This window comes from Acromyrmex echinatior, chromosome 17 (genome assembly GCF_024713525.1).
Source record: "Acromyrmex echinatior isolate Ae372 chromosome 17, ASM2471352v2, whole genome shotgun sequence".
NCBI classification, from domain to species: Eukaryota; Metazoa; Arthropoda; class Insecta; order Hymenoptera; family Formicidae; genus Acromyrmex; species Acromyrmex echinatior.
The window spans coordinates 9,246,868-9,267,909 of NC_141868.1; the positions used below are offsets into that span (position 1 = coordinate 9,246,868).

The 21,042-nt window shown below is 32.4% G+C and overlaps 1 protein-coding gene across 1 annotated transcript in view; it reads right to left on the bottom strand.

The window, feature by feature from the left end:
- The window catches only part of Syn1 (Syntrophin-like 1), a 279,016-nt gene that overhangs the window by 24,524 nt on the left and 233,450 nt on the right, over window positions 1-21,042 (bottom strand). The window contains exon 5 of the mRNA XM_087415086.1: window positions 1,009-1,232. Within this exon, the coding sequence (XP_087271212.1) occupies window positions 1,009-1,232 (224 nt within the window). The remainder of the gene's footprint in view (window positions 1-1,008; window positions 1,233-21,042) is intronic.

The window sequence follows — 21,042 nt, forward strand, 5'->3', positions numbered from 1 at the left end:
AGTCATCTTCAGGCAATTACAATTTGTCTTTGCCCATTAATGTTAAAGACAAATTACGCATAGCTGCTCATTAGCCTTACTTGTACCTACTCACGCTAATTTTGCATCAACACGTTTTACATTCTATTATCTACTGAAAGCGCAATACAAAAGCACGATTAAATTAAATAATCGATTAATTAAATAAAATTAGAAACGACAAAACTATCTCTCTCTCTCGGGCGAATTTTCCTGACGGAAGATTTCTAGTCCCACTTTGCAGAATGACTTTTGGTTCACGTATGACAAGATGTTGGAAGCTCTGTATTTATAGTTGTTACATTGTATCTCCCTTCGGGAGATGCTCGTCATGCGGAGCCACTTTCTCGTACGCGATGCTGGTGAATTTTTTACGCTTAATTTCCCGACAACCTGTACGATGGCAGTCTCACGCTACGTCGACGTGAAATCGACGAGACGTACGTGCTACAACGTGACGCGGTCGTAGTGCTCGTTGACGACGCGATACGTGGCTCGTTCCGCTCGTAAGCACGTTCTCGCTTTCTCGACCATAGTCGATACGGGATCCCTAGTGCGATACGTGAATCGTCGTGTTAATGACGCCGATGGCGGATTGTTACGCGACTTCGGTTCGTAAGCGAACGAACATCGACTAGGAAAAAAGGTGTGCAAAAAGCAAACATTTGAGACGAATATCAGGTAATTAAGATGTTTTAAATAGAATCAAGATGGAAATTGTCGTGAACATTACAAGGAAAAAAAAACTGAAGAAACATTGCGCCAAATAAGTTTCATTTCTCTAAATAAATTAATTTCTCGATATATCGCGCTTTCAATTAATTGAATTGTAATAATCATCATTAATTGTAGGATAGCTTACTTCGTTTTATTTTAAATGTAGGAAATAGTAAAAAGAATAATTCGATTCTTTCATTCTTCGTTGTAAGAAGAGAATTTAAGGAATGTGATCATTTGTTCAAAATTAAGTAAACACCGCAGAGGACTTACCGTGTTGCGATAAGGGGACAGGTAATGCTCGGCGAAGCCCAAGCTTCTGGGCTCCAAGGCGCACATTCATATAATCTAAGTTCCCGGCCTGAAACTGCACCAAAAACACTACGCCATCCGCCGGTACATCCAGTGGTAAGGCCGAATCCACTCCCGGCTCCTCGCGAAGTGCTTGCACTACTTCCGGCTCCATCTTCGCTGCTCTCACTACTGGCTCGTCCATTCTGCAAGTATACAACACACATTTATGTCATTTAACGGAAACATCCGATTTTTAATAATTGATGAAACAATTTTTTCGAGGAAATAAACATGCTAAAGGTATTGTAGTTAAAAAAAGTTAACGGTCTAAGATTGAAGATTTGAAAGCTCAACAATTAAAGCTCTCCACAACGTTAGAACTTGGAAGATTTAGGTGTAGCTGCAAGAATGAGACAGACAATTCAAAAATTACAGAAAACAGATATAATAATGCTATTAATTATCCAATATGCGCAAAGAGGGTTATTAATTAATTATAATAATATTTCAGCAACGATGAGATAAAAAGAAGAAAGACTAAAGAAATCAATACTACTGAAAAGACGACGTTGTCGAGTTCTTCGTTTTATATCTGCAGCATCATGTCAAGTGAAACAAGACATTCGGCTACAATTACATTATTGTATAATTAATGTTTATCTTGTTTGTGACGTGTAGAAAAAAAATATAATAAAATATTTTTCCGCTTTAGATAATAGCACTTGTAAATTAAAAAGAAAATGAAGAAAGAAATTTATGACTAAAATTTTTGTTTATATGTTACGTTAATAATAAAGAAATTATCGATAAAAAAATGATTTACTACACATTATAAAATATTGTTTGCTATATTATGATATTTTGAAACCTATTTTTTCTACTACTAAATTACTCTATATATTTTCCAAGTTCCATTGAAATCAAAACTTGCCAGTTTGTCTCTTGTTAGGATCGCAATCGCGTTAAAGTCATAGAGGAACAACCTAAGAAGAGCACATTAATCTTAAACGACTTCCTGCCTCTTTCTCTTGGTGAAGAAAGGATCAAACTTCGTCTTCGGCCTCCTTAAAGCTCCGGAAAAGTTCACGTAAGTAGCGGCATAAGGAGATACATCCCACGTACAAGGAGGGACCGGAAGTTCTGACGAAGTCGCTTTCAGCCGACGAACGACATCCGATGGAAAAGTTTATCCGGCAGATTAAAAAACTCTACGTAGCAACCGTTGAACTAGTCCTGTGTATTTTATATGGAAAATATTATGCACGAAGCACAATTGTTTTTATCGGGTCAGTCTATTTAAGGATGTATTAGACATACTGTTCCTATAAAAAAAATTAAATTTGGATGTGTAATATTCACACTTCAAATAAACTATATACATATAAAAGTTGTGTGAATAAGATTATATTTTCGTTTAATAAACACATTTTTATAGTTTATTTATTTTATTTGTGATTATTTTTATTGTTAAAAATAAAAAAATATTTATTGTTAGAAAATAATAAAAAAATTTACATTTTTTTTTATTAGTATTTTAAATATTTAAAATAATTTCATTACGATTCACTGATTAGTTACAAAGATACAGAACAAATAAATATTTTGTTTATTTATTAGATAACTAGTGCATGCATCGAAATGTAACTCTACGTAAATAATCTTGAATACATAATGTACTTATATGAAAAATTGAGATTTTTATTTTATAATATATTTCCATATATTTTTATTAGAACACAGATTTAAAAAATACTTTTATTTATTAAAATAACTTATGATCCAAATAGTAAACCATCATTAAATTTGTATTATTTTTAAACGTGATTTAGAATAATCTGTAATTTTTTCATAATTTTATTATCATTTTAAAAATATGTAGGTATAAAACATATTTAAGGATGTATACATCACATCTCAAAATCCATTACATTAAATTTAAGCCAAAAATATAAAAATTTCATCGATTGTTCTATTATTAGTCACAACGATAATATTTTGTTGCAATATACAATAACTTTTAAATAAGTAAAAGAGAGAAAGTAAATTCAAATAAACTTTTGCATGAATATTCATTAGAATTTTATTAGTATATAAAACATTTAATTTAATTCGTAATACGACGATCTTATTAAATCTGTCCAACAGAAAGAGACAGCAAGTCGTAAGTATCTGTGTAACATTTAAGCATAATTTTTTTACTTAAAAGTTTAAAAGATATACAATTTTTTGTTAATCTTAATTTTTATGTAAAATCATATTTTGCAATAGTTATTTGCAAATTTGGTAGAATTAAATCAAATTTTTTATATACAGGGTGTCTAAAAATTGTTCTGACAGAGTTCGTGGACATGTAGAGCGAACTAAACTAAAAAGACGGAAAGTTCTCTACCATTTTGTAATTTTCGTAATAGTTAACAAGATATTCATTGCTAAAAATTGCAGAAAATTGGTCTTCAATTTTTTATTCAAATACTATGAACTTTACAGAAAAACTGCAAAAGACAAAAATTGTTTTCTTCTCATAGAGCTCTAAGAATTTTTTTAAAATTTTCTCAGAATTTTAAAATACCGTATTTTCTCATGTTGGTAAAAATGAGAAAATGCAGTACTAAAAAGTTGATAGAAAATTCTGAAAAATTCTATGAGAAGAAAATAAATAATTTTCATCTCTTGCAGTTTTTTTATAAAGTTGAGTAAAAAATTATTAAAAACCAAGTTTCGGCAATTTTTAACAATTAATATCTTATTAACTATTGCAAAAATTGTGAAATGCTAAAGGACTTTCCGTTTCAGTTTAGTCCGCTCTACATGTCCACAAACTCTGTTATAACAATTATCAGACACCCTGTATACTAATAAAACTTTAATAAATATTCATGGGAAAGTTCATTTGGATTCACTCTCTGTTATTCGTTTAAAAGTTATTTATTGCAGCAAAATATGGTTATTTTGTTGTATAAAGCCATTATAAGTAAAATTATTTGTTTTTTTGCAGTTGATTTCAGAGCATATTTATGGTCTAATTTTTTTGGCTGATATTAACTGATATTAGTGTTTTAACTGACATTTTAGCTGATTTAACTTATATATTTAACTTATAAACATTTAACTTATATATTGTACAGCTAAAACATTTTTAAATTTAAAAACATTTTAAAAATACAAAAATGCGTTCAATGATTAAACATGATTTACATATTACTGCATTACTGATAGATTAAATAGTAAATCGTACAAATAAAATAGAGCTAGTCACATAAATAATAACTATTGACATTAACGCAGATGTTTCGACTTGCTATAAGATCATATTCATTGCTAACAATTTAAATTGAAATTTATAAAATTATAGAATGAAATGTCGAACTCTGATGTACGTACGCCAGAAAGATATTGGATGCTGTCCGTGCTTTATATAGATATTGTATAACATCTCGACATTTAAACTATCACTCTAGTTTGCAACTAACTTATTATATATCGCCAGAAATCTATATATGGCGTGAATGCACAAGTCTATCGAAATTGATACATATAATGCGTAATTAAATTTACTCAAAAGTTAAAATATGTAAACTCGAAAACTATATAAAATATATTAGTACCTGAATTCACTGATCTCCATAAGTGAGGTATAATATCTATAGAAAGGCAGCATCTTTCTGACGTACATAGATCAGGATTCGATAATTATTGATTTAATTCTATAATTTTATAAATTTTAATCTAATATCAATAGCTATTATTTATTATTTATGTATAGCTCTATTTTATTTGTATAATTTACATCTGGTGAGCCGTTTAATATCTTAATATATTTAAATAGTAAAATTATGCAGTGCGTCGAGATGAGTTTTAATACTTGGAAATTTAAAAGTTATAAAATCTGAAAAGTCAGCAATTTCGAGAATTTTAAAGAAACTAAAAATGCAAAACACTGAAGTTTAAAGAATTCAATGTGTTCCTAGAATCTTGGAATCGGAGAATCATTGCTTGTTCCTTTTTCTTTCGATCCGTTTCAATGCTTCGCAGACATCACAATCGTCGTTGGCGTCTTATCGGTGTGCGCCGCGACGCCGATTTTCTTCCGTGTCGCGGCAACCGTGAAATCGAGCGAAAAGAGCGGAGAAGGGAGACGTCGCGCAATCTACGACGAGGGTACCAATGTGGAATCAAGCGAAAAGAGAGAAATATTAAACGGCCGAGAGCGAATACCAAACGCCATAGGAGAAGGGAAAGGTCGATCGAATAGGTTGGAAAAGTTCGGAAGGCGCGAACGAGTCGAGAGAAGAGTTATCAAGCGGCAAGGAACAGCGTTACTTCGCCCTTTCTCGTTCCGTCTCTGCGGCGACGTTCACGATTTGCATCGTCGACGATTCCGTTCGAGATAATAAGAAGGCGCTCATGAGAAATTATTGGCGAGTAAAAATAGATGTCTTTTATTTAGAATAAAGACCAATATTATTGAATTAAATGGAGATATTTTTTTATTTCACTCCTTAGATAGTTACATAGTTAAAAGATATTTGATATTTTTGTTAAAATTGATCTTTGTTAAATTTTTATATAGAATTTTTTACATAGCACTCGGATATTATATTAAATTATTATTATGTTATATTAATATAATTATATTATTTGAATATCTTGTGTTAAATTGATTTAACATTTCTTAGTGTAAAATAACATAATTCATAAGTAAACAATTAATATAAAAATAATAATTTAACATATTATAAATTAATTTTAGTAAAAACGTATTTATTCAATGTTATCATAAATGTTAATTTTACTGAAGAAGAATACATCCACAATTTGCTTAAAAATGATGTCAATATTACACTTTTTATAAATTTTTTAAATAATGTTTGTGTTACTTCATCTTGCGTTAAATTAATGCAAAAAAAAATTGGATGGACATGTAAAATATGTTAAATTTAATACAAAATTTCCCAACTGTTTAGAAAGAGAATTTTTTAATGCTATTATTTTCTAAACCTCAGATCTCTTAAATACTGACAATAAAATATAGGTATTGATTTTATTACACATACATATGCATGTGTATTCGCATGTGCAAGTAAGCACCTAAAAGAGAATATTCAAATTAGAATTTATCCTTTAAAAGAACAAGGTAATAATTCACCAAATTACTCTAGTATTGAATTTGCGTCTTTATGTATAATTACATACAACTTTGTAAACTTCACCTAAAATAAAACAATTGCAATCAAAATCGAAGGCAGACAAAAAATGTAGCTAAAGAGAACAATCCGTTGTAATCGAACTGGATACTCACTGTAGAGTATAAATCGAACGGCTTTGATTTGCGTCCGGTTGGGCTCCTAAAAGAAGCGATAACACGTGATGTACGAGTTTTTGCATCCTCCCTATGTTTTCACATTGCACATATCTCGCTCAAACAGAGAACAAGAAAGATAGATAGTTAGATAGAGAGAGAGAGAGAGAGAGAGATATTTCCGTTCGTATCTTCCCACATTCTTTCCTTCCATATATAGGCAAACCTACGCGGAACATTTGACCTGCATCGTATATTCTAATTTGAAGTTCGTTCCCTTTTACTATTTCTTTTTACTCGTTAATTATTTTTTATTGCTATACTTTTTTGTTGAATATCTATCTCTCGATATACCGCGACATCATTTTCTTGCAAATGACACAGCTACGTAATTTCTATCTTTATATTCGATATTCTCAAAATTGACTATCGGACACCATACTTCTGTTTACGAGCCGTTATAATATAAGTGTAATCGCAGCGATATTTTCACAAGCATTAATCCCAACTGTACATTCATCGGAAAGCCAAGGATTAAAACAAGATTAAACACAGAATATCTCTATCCACTCGCAGCTGTACGAGAGAGCTCAGCATGAGATGGAAGAGATCTCACGATCGCGTCCTAAATCATCTCGGCTAATTTCGCCTAATCTTTACGCCGGTAGTAAAATAATAATTTTCTGTAAGCGTAGGCAAATTAATAACAAAGTGCAAACAATTTCGGGGCAAGAAGTAGTATTTTACGTAAAAAAAAAATGTCCTGCGAACACACACATATACCTATATATATAGTTTGAATTAATATAAGAAAGAAAGATAAAAAGAGAAAATCTTAATCAACTCCATTGCTTTTAACTTGAAAATCTTCGTAACAGCAAAAATATATTTATTATAGCAGGTTATAATTATTATTATAATCCTAAGAAATGAAGGAAATCCTGTAATGATACTAAAATTAGAAATCTCTCTGGATGTTAGTACAGTGAGTATTATTTGAATATATGTAACATATTAACCATGTAAATTAGTACACCTGCAATGAGACGCTACTGTAATGCAATACGGATTTGAGTTGCTAGCAATATATCGTAGCTAGAATTTCAGAAGCATAACATTGTGGTTTTAACTGCAAGATGAGCGCGACTGCTCTTTCCTATGTAAGGATTCTAATTGCCAATAATTCTGCAAATAAGTTAATCTTTTATTAAGCTCATTTAATTTCTTTTCTTGTAATCTACTTGAGCCTGTGGTTATAAATTAATTGCAAAGATTACTATTTTGATTTACAGTAGAGGATGACAAAAAAGTTTAACTACAAAGTTTTGTACGTATATCAAATTATTATCCAGGTAGCAAGCTGACATTATTTGTCGTCATTTTCACGTTAAAATGGCATTAAAAATGTCATTTTGATGTCAAAATGACGATAAATAACGTCAGCTTCCTACTTTGCGTGTTAAAAGAAAAACTCTAGAATATTAGCTACAACTTAAATATCAAAAAGTCTATGTACCAAAAAATTTTCATCGATTGAATTATGTAAAGACTACTCTATCGGAAAAATTGTATCTATGAAAAAATGCGTGGCTGCCATTAATACGTTCTCAAACATACGTTCTCTTGTATTAAAGTTAAATCTATATATTAGTAAAAGAAAGTCTATATATTAGTAAAAGGCTAATTCTTGATAAAAATGACTCACAGCGTATTACACAGAAAGAGGAAAGAATTTTTTGTTAATTTTAAGAATATTGTAAGATTATGTATTAATTTTTAATTTAGAACGACATTTATATTATCGTATGATGGCATTGAAAATGACTCAATTGGAGTTGAAACGTTTGTTTTATTTTATTGTATTTTAATTGTTTTTGTATTAAGTTTTTTATCTGAATTATAATTTTTTATATACGTCATTGGCTCTTTGCCCTTCTTTTATACTACCTTTTGCTTAGTAAAAGACAGTAAAAGAAAGAAAAAGAGAGATATATTATGTTTAAAAATCCTATCTTCTCTCTCGTTTACTTGGCTAGTTCAAAAATATACGTAAATGACTCGTACATATTTAAAAACGTGCATTTCAATGATGTTCCAGCCATCAGTAAAAACAAATATGAAAATTTCTACATAACTTAATAATCGCGCAGTACCGCAACGAAAAATACTCGCAATGACACATTTCTCTCTATTTTCCTCCGATTCACAACGAGAAACACGTGAAAAAGAAATGTAGCCTATTCCAAAGCCCGGAAAATAATGGAGTCGTAAACATGCTTAAATGAGACAGACAACAAAACTCAAGCGTGTTCAAACTCAAATTGTGCGCAAACTGCGAGTGGAGGAAGGCAGCTGAGAAACGGAGGAATGGCGAAGTATACGGTTGTGGGAGTGGCGCATTCGTAAATGTTGCGATCCTCTGAAATCGGCTTAAAATGTGTTACTGGGATGGCTACGATTTTCTCTTGAAATGTCGCTGTGTGTGTGTGTGTGTGTGTGTGTGCGTATATATTATACGAATTGCATTTACGAAGAGCAGCTGTCATTATAAAATTTTTCAACTTCAAAACTTTGAGTTAAATACGAATTTTGCATTTTATTTATTCCAATCAAAAAAATCATATTTTAAGATCTCTATAGATTAAATATATTTAATAAGTGAGAAGTTTCGCGCGTGTGTTTTATAACTATGTATTTGTCACACATGAAAATGTATCAGTAATACCGACATTTAAGTTAGTTTAACGTTACTATTTTTTCTTCTCTTCTATTACGAGATATTAACATTTATAACTATTCGCTCTTAAAACACGCACGTGTGCTTTATAAAAATCGTGTAGCGAGTAAAATCAAAACATAACGAGAGAGATAAAACAAATGTGCCAGCAGCTTCACCGTGATATGACTGCGGAGAACATCAGCTTTTACTGTACGTATTGCTCGTAGTTATAACCATTATCCTGCTATGATGCGATCATTCTGTATATCCGCCGTTACATCCTTGTGACGGCAACCCTAATGGAAAGCACATTAGGAGGTATATCTCTCACCTCGTACGAGAAGGGTAAATGTGAGGGCGGGAGAAGCTAGTGTTAGCCAGCTCGGCAACGCTTCCGCGCAAGCGAGTGGAAACGTTACGATATCGTTCTTAAAGTCGCCTGTCCGCGTATTTACGGTTCCACCGGAATAGACCGAAGATACCTTTAAAGGGGAACTTACGATGAGAAAATAGAAAGGAGAATAGAGCTTCGTTCATATCCAGTGCGAAAATTATTAGCCAGAAGAGAGATCGCAATATTAACTCGTTATTCTCTCATGAACAATTTATTTCACCTTACTACATCTCAGGGTAATGGAAAACATAACTTATTTTATAAAGAAATTTCTTCAAATAACGTCATTTACAAAGTACAATTCAATAATGTATAATAATTTTTTAAGATTTAAATTAAGAAATTAAAGAAAAAAAATTAAGAAAATTTGAATTAATTGAGATTTATTGGAAAAAATTTATTGAATTAGTCTATAACTGATTATAAGTTAAGAGAAAAGCTAGAATGTTGCATAAAATGAAAGACATTAGATTAGAATATGTATTGAAAGATGGATTTGTGTTAAGACGTTAGAACGTAAAACTTAGAATTTGCAATAAAGACACTTTTTCAAAAATTACGAAATAGACTAAATGTTAAATCGATCTCATTGAAATATGCACTGTCCTATCATTGAAAATTAAAAGTAATCGTTCTTGATTGATAATCATTTAATAACGGAACCGCAGTTGTTTACGCAAATTTACGCATAATTGCTGAAAGTATCAGGACCGGTGAACCTCGAGAACTCCACTGCCAGAACATAACCGACAAATTAATTTTCCTTGGCAATTCAATTACGCCTTAATTGGGTACGACGGAAATGAGACCGCATTAAAATTGCAAGCATCCAGACGGAGCCAGAGGTTTTCTCCGGATTTTACTCCATTCGCTTTTCCAACTCGAATGACCGACAAATTTGATTTTCGAATGCGTCGTCGACATATTTTCTGTCAAATTCCATTTTCCTCGAATGACCGACGAATGCACTCTCGAATAGTTTGTTTTGCCTTTTCTTGCACTCTTATTATATATAAACAATTTAGAACAAACTTAAGATTGTGTTGAATACACGTAGCATACACACGCACACATAAAAATATATTTCAATAATAATAAGAAAGAAAGATACAAGTATAATTAGCTTACATTTTTTAAAAACAAACCTTATAGGATGATATATGCGTAAACAATTTAAATGACTTACCATCACGGAATATGAAGCATTGCACTGAAGCTTTGTTGAACATATTAAAACTTAAAAAATAGAATTGTTCAAATCAAATATAAAGATCACACATTTTTAGGACACACGTCCGTGTCACTCAGATATGACTCCAAAGAGAGTCGAAACGTTCAAAATAAAGAAGACATCGATCCAATATCTGATTCTCACTAGCCTACTACATTTATCTTTTTGTATTGTTGAAAATTCGAGAGTCCTAATATAATTATTGTTATTATAACAATAAGAAAGAGTAAATGTATACACTCAATTGCCTATCTAAATTACTTGTACTTTAATGTATCAACATTTCGTCTTGAAACTTTGATAGACTTTGCGATAGCACGTATCTATTGTACACACAAACGCAAAAGTGCCAATACCACATCCCCTACCTATCTATGCTCTCGTGTAGATACACTTGCACGGATATTGACACACGTACGCACATGCACATTGCCGCTAGCAAACGAACACGTACACGATCGTCTCTTGATCCGTCGTTCCAGCCGCAGTTTGCTTAGCATTGCTGATGCACTATCCACTTCCGCGCGGAGAGTGAGATGGACATCACTGTGGAAGAGTGGAATACAGAGATGGAGAGAGAGAGAGAGAGAGAGAGAGAGAGAAAGAGAGAGAGATGGAGGGGAGGAGGGTCAGAACAAGGTCCGAGAGAAGATTATGGATGGAGAACGTCGGTGTCTGTGTTTGAGGACCGATAGTGGCTCGCGTTCTAATTAATAACGAACCCCTCGATGCAGTCCGCGGTTTTGCAGGGTGCGCCGTATGTGAAAGAGCTTCCAGGAATCGAGTAATCGAAAGGTGAAGAGTCATTACTCTATCAAAAGGGGCACAGTAAAACAAGGGAAATTATATTACAAATTGATAATTCCACTGCTTCGTTACAGTATTTGTTAGATTCAATTTATAGTATGTGGAAACTCGAGTTAAAAAGTCGAGTTAAAAGATTTTTGCAGTTACTTAATTGAAATATAATGACATTGTCATCTTAAATTGCTTATAAGAAACTCATACTTTAAAGTAGCTCATACTTTAAAAAATTTGTATCTTTGATAAATACAATGTGAAGCTATTTAGGTCAGCTGAAATATGTGTCTTACAGAAAATTATTTATTAAATATGATTGATACAAAAACGAGTGTAATTTTCAATGATATGTATAACTAAACTGATTCTGGCGAATACATTCTATACGTGTGGACACACAAGATTCGCGGCGTGGTATTTGAGCACGTAGATTTTCCCGTGCTTTTTTCGATCGTGAGAAACATGAGGATTGAGAGGAAGAAAGGGATAATAAAGGATTGAGAGGGTTAAAATAGCGGTTACTGGCGAATTCCCTTGAGAAAGGCACACCGAATAAATACTGGCGGCCGAACGGAACATTACCGATTGGTGGACTTGAATGATCGGAAAAGCCTGGCCTGCTCGGAACACCCTTACCCTACTCTCACTTTACCCTCGACGATGCTGATTCTGCATTCCTCTCACTAAGTCCTATTCTTCTTAACCTCTGAAACTATTTCCGGTTAGTCCGGTCGAAAGACTTTTGCTGATAAAAGAAAGACAGCGAAGGGGTGAAAAAAGATGACAAAGAAAAGCATCGACAGGGGTAAGTTTATTGTCGCTCTTTGCAAAGCTATTATCTTGCGTTTAGAGAAAGGAAATAGACAAGTCTTAAATACACGTATCATGTATGTCATATTAATCGATAAATTATGAGAATACACATGTGACGTAATTGAGCGAGATTGTTATTATATTAGGTGTACAAATAAGTTTTGAAGCGTACAATGGACGAGTTAATTATTAAGGATCGAGGGTGCAGAAATACAAAGGATACAGATTTCTCCATTCAACGAGATGCAACAGTTAACCATTCGGATATCTGGAGATTTTAGAGTATCTCGTCCATACGAGAGGCAGAGTTGCAGGTAGTATCAGATTTGAAGGATTGATCTGGTATCACAGTCTCTAAAAATGACTGGAATAAAATTTATACTATGAAAATGAACATTATATATGAAACAGTTACATAATGTTAATATTTATATTTTTAATATAAGTTTATGAGATTTAAAAATTCTCTCATTTTATCTTAATTATTTTTTAAAACATGTCTACATTGAAATAATTTTTTATTCAGACAAATCGCTACTAAATTTTTTTATTACTTTCAAATACAATATAGAAAAATCCGTTTTTCATAATTTTTCACTTTTTGTTAAAAATATTATAATTTGCCAAACAGAAAAATATCTGAGGAAAACTGGTCACTGACTAAAAATAAATTTTTACTATTTTTACTGGACAGGAGTTACTCAGCAATTAGCCAGGAAATCTTAGATAAAATTTATTAGCAACTAGCCACTTCAAAATTGATCAATATGATAGCCAGCTTTTGCCTAGTAAACACGGGAATATATCGAACAATTCTTCAGTGGTCAAAATAGTAAAAGATTAAGTCCCATTGTGGTTTATAGTTTTAAAAAGATAATCTTTTGAAAATACTGTGAACCACAACAAAACTCGATTTATTTTGGCCACCGAAGAATTGATCACAATATAAGTTTTTTCAATAGTTTTAAGTAAAAGTTTAATATTTTTATCACATATTTCGTTTTTTAATTGACTATTATATTGCATATTACGAGCTTGACCTTCATATATATTTTTGTTATCTTCTGATTATTAATTATTCCAGAAATTGGCTAAATCAGATAAAATAAAATAATGTTTGAAATTATGGAATTCTCTAATAATATTTTTATTGAAAATAAATAGAAATGAAAGGATTAATCGTTTAAAAAAATCATAGGATAATTCATTATATTTTTCTTTATCACTTATATTACTATTTCCAAACATGTGACATACGATAAACACATTAATAGATGATAATTTGATGTTATTATAAAATATTATTATTAATATTTTATTAATAAGATATAATAATAATTTGACTATTCTAAAAACAATTATAAGCATGATGGAAGGAACTCAGGGATATTCTTATTATTGATTCGCGATTATTTGAATTAGGCGTTATATATGACATAATGAAAATTAATTTTCTACAAGCTTCGTATTCTACAAGCTCCCATTTTAACATTAACGCTAACTCTTTTGGAAAGCGATAAAAATGTATACATCTTTTCTTCGACGATCATTTTTACATGGTTTTTATTTGACAGGTACTCATTTTGGCCTCTTGAGCTGTCACTTGAAAATTACAAATGTGCAAATATTTAAATGGTAAATTTGGAATTTGCGCAGAACTGTACAAAATTCATCTCGACGAACACACTTAACTTCCACCATAGTTCCAAGAATAAATACAGTTCTCTCGTTTTAGAAACAAATTTTGTTACAGATCATTAGAAACTGACCAGAAACTGGTTAATAACTGGCTAGAAGCTGGTTAAATTTACTATTCAATTATATACCCAAAATTCCTGGTCAATTATTGGTTAATTTTTGATCTTCTACTTGAATTATTAAAGGTAATTACAAATCATTATACAATATTAATGCGCGTTATATAAAAAAACAAACACTAGACGAAATTGTAAATGTAGCGAATCGAGATTCTCTAGAGATTTATCAAGAATTCTCTCATAAATTTCAACAAGGCTGGCGAGACTTCTAGAATAACGACTAGTGCAGTTTCAATACCTCTCATTGTTCTACATATGTCAGAAAAACTTTTATTTATCCGCAGGCACTTAATTTTACATTTGACTACGAATGGAAAGGCATTACAAAGCGACGCTTTATTATCCGGAGGTTAATTGAGAGGCGCATTAAGTTTTACCCAATTACATTAACTCCGGGTTAGTGAAAAAATATACGAAGCTGCGCGCGTACGGCTGTAATCTCTCTATGCTCGGATTAATTAAAATATACTTAAATGGCGTACCGTTAATTTTCAACGGCTAATTTAATGCCCGCTCGGCCTCAGATTTAATCCAACGCCAACACACTCGCGAGGAATGCGCGAACAAATTGCTTTCAAGCTCGCCGCCATATTCATGTTCCATGCTTGGGAAGGGATGGGTTCGATAATAACAAAAACTATAGCGGGAGCACGCGATAACAAAGGCGACATAAGCAATAATATTAAATTCTATATAAGAGATTGAAATTATTAAGAAAGAGTCGTACAAAAAAATTGCATAAAATTATTTGTCATAATTATCTCTTGCTCGTGAACAATTTTATAAATGATTATCGCGATTCATATAACAAAATTATCATATAAAACTTTCTGCAGATTATTAATATTTATATAAAATTAATGTCGTTGTCATCATTGTTTGTACTCAACCTATTAAAAGCCGTTTAATTTCGATAAAAATGCGACAGTTAAACATGCTTTTCTGTCAATATACTGAACGTAGGTCGGCGTAAGAACTGAGTAAACAGAAATCGCAGTATGATTGGGAACGAATTTATATCCGGGTAGGATTGTGTGAAATAAAGCGATCGTTCCCGGCGTCTGTTCGATTTTCATGGAAATTATAATGGCTCGTCGCTGTTCCTCCGAAAGTGCCGTACACCAAAATTCCATGAAAATTCGTTTATCGCGAGCGGGCAGACACGACACGACAAAATTAATCGACGCCATCGATGCACTTTGATGTGGAATTTTAACGCTTTTTGCGCTCGATGTATTCCCGCTATTTATTCCCCTCCAGTCGCCTTTTTTTTTTGCACGGACGATTGTTAAACTGTAAAAAGGAAGTCATTACAAATGACAAACTAATTACATTGTTCAACGAGAATTATGTTCTTTGCTCAAATTGGGTTATCTTTTCAACATTTATTTACGATTCCAAATATGCAGACATCAATGTTTAATTTGGTTACATATATTAACACTTTATGGAGAGAAATCGTTTGGATATAATCTCTTTTTTGTAAACTACTTGCTCGATTTTTATAAAACTTGGCGTATGATGTAATCTGATAATAATTTATTCTCGGATCTCAGGTCGAAAATAAAAAATTCAAAATGGTAGTCCAATATAGTGGATAGAATTTGAAAAACTAATCTGATTATTACATGAAACTCGATTTTAAGGAATTTCTAATTGCAATATATATACATAATATATACCTATAAATATGTCAAGTTCTCAGTTTCGCTTTATTTGAAGTTCATCAATTTATATGAACAATTAGTACTGATTTGAAATTGACTTTCACTGATTATTGATTAGCTCAATAACATCTCCATTTGAGATTACTATCTTTCCGAAATTCGACGTTTTCAGGCATTCAAACTCACTGATACGAGAATCGTAAAACCGAGTTTCACGATAATTAGATTATTCGTTTTGAAATTTTTGAATTTTCGAATTCAGTGACCCTTAGAAATATTTTTGCTAAGAATTTCCATTTTCAAGAGTTAAGTGTAAAATATCATTTGCAATAATTAGAATTAAATAGTTAGATTAGATAGATTATAAACTTGAATCCTCTGGCAAATTTTTTTTTCGTAGAATTCTTTATATAATTTTCAAAATTTCTACATAAATTTTTAAATTTTTCAAAAGTGAGTAATTTTACAATCTGAAAAAATTTTTAAAAAATTTCCCAGATTTATTTACTAGAACAAAAAAAGGCTAAAAAAGTTTACATCCCTTCTGAAACTTTTTTATACATGTAAATTGTAAAATGTTCTAAGATTTCTTATTCTATCGTTTCCAAAGAAAGTTTATAGAATCGGAAAAAGTTTGGTATTTTTTAGAAATCTTCATAAATTTAAAATACGAAAAATTCTTGAAATTACAATATTACGAAACGTAAGATTTTTTTTTTTTCAGGGTCACATTGACAAATGGGCTGCAAGTTTGCAATCTTTGTGTTGCAATTTCAATTTCGCCTTATCTCTGTCGGTTTCGGTATCAGTTCCAATGTCGTGAATCACGATTCGGGCGAAACGCACCATTCGGTCCATGTCACCGCCACGCCAATCGAGATCGGGTTCCGAATGTATCTCCTGTGAGATTGACACTTTATTGCGGTCGTATATACGAGATTAGAGGAGACGGCATTCCACCATTCACCTATGCTCGGACTTTCTGGGCGTTACTTCTGGCGGCGTCGCCGATTCAATATGTGAACTTGTTGGATTTATCGGGTTGCCCTTACCCTCTAGCCTTAGCTGCCGTGACTCGTATTTGCGTCACGCTTCTTCTACAAATTGCCGACCTGGGCAAAATGTCGCATTTTGTTTCCTTCCGACAAAGAACCTGCTTGCAACACTGCACTTACACGCGCACCGATCGCCAACATCGATTTCAATGTTTCTCAAATCGTAAAACGTACAATAGGATAGGAGTTTTCGTTTTGATATCAAGATACGCGCCCAAGATATTAATACTATATGTCAGAACACAATATATATACGTACAAATACGTATCTAAATATATTTGTAATATTACACTAGTTTATAAATTTTTAATATATATACTTTAAATCAAATTTTTAAGATATAGCAAAAAAAAAGGAACAAGGCAAACGTTTCCACCAGAATTTGACGATAATTTAATGAGAGATTATACATTATTAACATTATTAATATTGTTTACAGTAATAAAGTAGTGTTATTAAAGCGCGTTGGGATTAATGCGAGAGAGAAAAGTGAATCTAATAGATATTTGTTTTTCAATTGAAACAACAATCGAGCTTTGGAAATCTGATGTTTGAGATGCCTTTAAAATGATGCAATCAATTGATTTTATTGAATAAACAAGTGTCTACAGCCTAAGGGCAAATATATCGAAAAACAATAGAGCAACAATTATTCATTCTGTTTGTCAATTTGCGGAAATTTTCGACGTTGTCTATATATGTATTCGTATAGGTATAAATTATTAACTTGATACTAAAATATTGTTTCCGAATAAAAAAGACTGAAAACTGCACGTTTTTAGTAAATATATAGTCCAACAGGTAGGGATAACTACTGTAATCGGCTAACATGGCCGATCAGCACGAGAATCGAAACTGTCGACAGTGGAGCTGGCCGGAAATCGATTACATCCAACAGTAAATAAAATAAATCGACGATTTAAGCGGACGTAACGGCACACTGCGGACGACATTAAATAGGATGACAGAATGTAGTACAAAATACCCAGTACGAACACATACTAGCGCTGCGCGTACCCTCGTGTTTTTTACAGCGGTTTTCAGTATTTTTCACAGCGTTTTTGTTTCAGTTATGAAAACGCCATGCGTGATCGGCGCATTTACCGCGTGCATTTTAGCTAGCTCGATGCTGTTCATAAAACGCAATATCCAGCTTTACGAGGTGCTCAATGCGAACGGACCACGCTTCTAAATAATGATACAACTCGTTCAGCTAGTTGATCATGGCGCCACGTGCCCGGAAAAAAATCCATAAACGTTGCTTCGCTTTGCCAGATTACTAACAGCGGCACTTAAATATCCCATCGAATCGTTAATTAAATGACAGGCGTCGATCACCGGGTCATGGATCACCGATCGATAAATTCCACTCGGACGCGCAGCCCCGGCACACTAATGAATACGCCGACCTATTCGCGCTCAACAAGCGGGCAAGCGAGCATTTCGTTTCACATCAGATTTCAACGATAGTATGCGATTTAATGTAAATATTGCAGAAGCAATATTTATTTTATGCAATGCGAAACATGCGTAGTAAATTGTTGATGCACACACGGTTTTCAATAGATACTAATAAAACACCAATCAGAAGCAATAAATACTTGTCAAAGATCGATATATGAACGTTTCTTTTTTTTTTGTAAAAACAATATTTTTCAAGAAACATTTTCGATTTTCCTACCAAACACTCATTATTTCAATATCCTTTTTCCATATCTACATCTACTTTATCGAATGCGAATTTTTTCTAGCCAATTCGAAACGAATAACTTTTATTTTGACTGGATTAAACCATTTAAATAACTAACACGCGATCATAATGATTAGATAAATAATTTCAATTAAGAGAGAAGAATTTCATTTAAAGCGCTTTATGTGACAGCGATTTAACGTCGTTACGAATAAAAAAAAAGATCAACCGTATTCACTATTTTCAGTTAAATAACGCTGCGAGAAACATTCGAAATGTGAATATATTACTCACACATTTAAAGTGAAAATAAAGCAATTACAATATTTAACGTCAAACTAGTGATGACTGAATGATCGATCGGAATTGAACTTTTATTTCCATTCATTACCGACTAAATATTTATTGCCAAACCTACGAGCCCTATCGAACAGAAATCTGTTCCATCCACAGTTTCCAATTAAATACCGCCACTAGGGATATCCGAGGTGCGACAGTTGATCTTTCCATCTCCACCTAACCTAGCCATCCAACTCCGTAGACGTGTCACTTGCAGAGATCGCAGCAGGTAAACGTGCAGTGGTGAGACCGGCCGAAGCATCGACGGCGGTGCTATCGATCTACTGATCGTGTAACCGGCAGGAATCGATAACTAATACGCGAAGCCCGCCACCGGATGTTGCCTTGTTGATAAAGGACCGCCCTGCGAGTATCGGCGGCATCAAGGACGCCGCAGGAGGGCCGTAGGGCACGCGGCTACCGGCACATAATTGATTGGCATTAGCGCGCCTGATTGCCAGTCGCCCTCCTCTGAAATCGTCCCACGGGTTGCTTAAATACTAGCCAACGTCTCTCTGAACCAAACAGTATTTGAGCGGTTGCGACACTAATCAGGCAATATGGTGCGAGCGACGAAGAGGAAGGTCAATTGGCGATGGCTTGGCTCGTCACTTGCTTTCCCATAACGTCGACGTTGAATTATTCCATGTACGCGTTAAACGAAACAGCTCAACGTTTATCGTACATTCTCCTGCGTACATTCTACCCGTACAGATGAAACTTAACAACTACTAACAACTGAATGCAATTTAACAATTACAAAATCGTCAATTTCCTAATGAATATTAACAAAATCGAAAATAAGAATTGCTTGTTTGAAAAATCCTCTTGTAGGAAATAATTGAGATTTTCCCATACAGCGCAGAAAGATTGCAAAAACATTGCAGAATGATTTTACTGAAGCATTCCAATATTGCATGATGGTTGCGGAACGTTGCTGAATCATTGTTGCAAAATTCCAACAATGTTAAGATGTCCGCTTTTTGTTATATTGCAACGAAACGTTCCAGCAATATTGCAGTGTAATGTATTTGGATAGATTTTTTTATGAAGAAGGTACTCTAAAGTGAAAACTATTTCTATATATATATCTCACTAACTTTAATTTTTCTACAAATTGCATTTCTAGTGGTATGTGCTTTCCAAAAGCAATTTTTTGTGATAAAACCATAAAATATCCCAATAAATATAGTATTAATTCTGAAGGATAAATTTATTCGTAAGGATAAAGCATGTATGTGTGTGCCCCGAATAAACTACACAAATATTATTCACATTAATATAATAATACAGTCACTTGGTAAGTTAATCATGGATTAAGTTAATCGCAGTGATTCTTTTTAATTCGAAACCACTTCGAGTCAATTGAAATCGATTAAAAAATGACGGTATGAAATTTATCAATAAAGTTCGGGCGCTGATTTATTCTTGCGTTGACATCAGGCATAAATACATCATCGATCACATGATTAATATTTCGATAAATTATTTTCAGCAGCTTAATTGCTTATCGTCTTATCCGATATAATGATGCATTGATTGTATCCAAACTCGATATTATACAATCTTTTGATTTTATATTTAAAATAAATATAAAACAGCTAATAAAATGGCCGTCAAATAATAGATCAATAAATTTTTTATTTAAATATAAAATGAATTATATTAATTATTATATCATAAAAATGACTGTTAAACTAAAAGACTGTACATAAATATTGTAAAAACTTATATTTTTATATTATTATTACTGTAATAATTAAAGAATTACAGTTTTGCAATGTTTGTGGAATATTACAAGCGTATTACTAACATTTTGCAGGCATTGTTAATTACATTTCTGTAATATCTCTGCAATGTTACATTGCAATCTGCAATATTGCAATTTTCTGTGCTGTATGGGTTCGATCAAACAGATACTTCTTATTATTAGAAACAGTTCAGACTGTATATATCAATCGTGAAAAGAAGATCATTCTTAACCACATTTTTGAACAGCAAAAAAGTTTGGGCAGAATAAAAAAGACCCAGATTGCAGACGGAAGGATTAAAGATACGATGATTGCCGAAAGATTAAATTTTATTTCGACAATTACTAAATTATTTAAATTTTAGAGAAAGTATAAATCATAATTTTATTAAAAATTATAGATTATAAAGCTATGTATATAAATTTGTTATATAAAT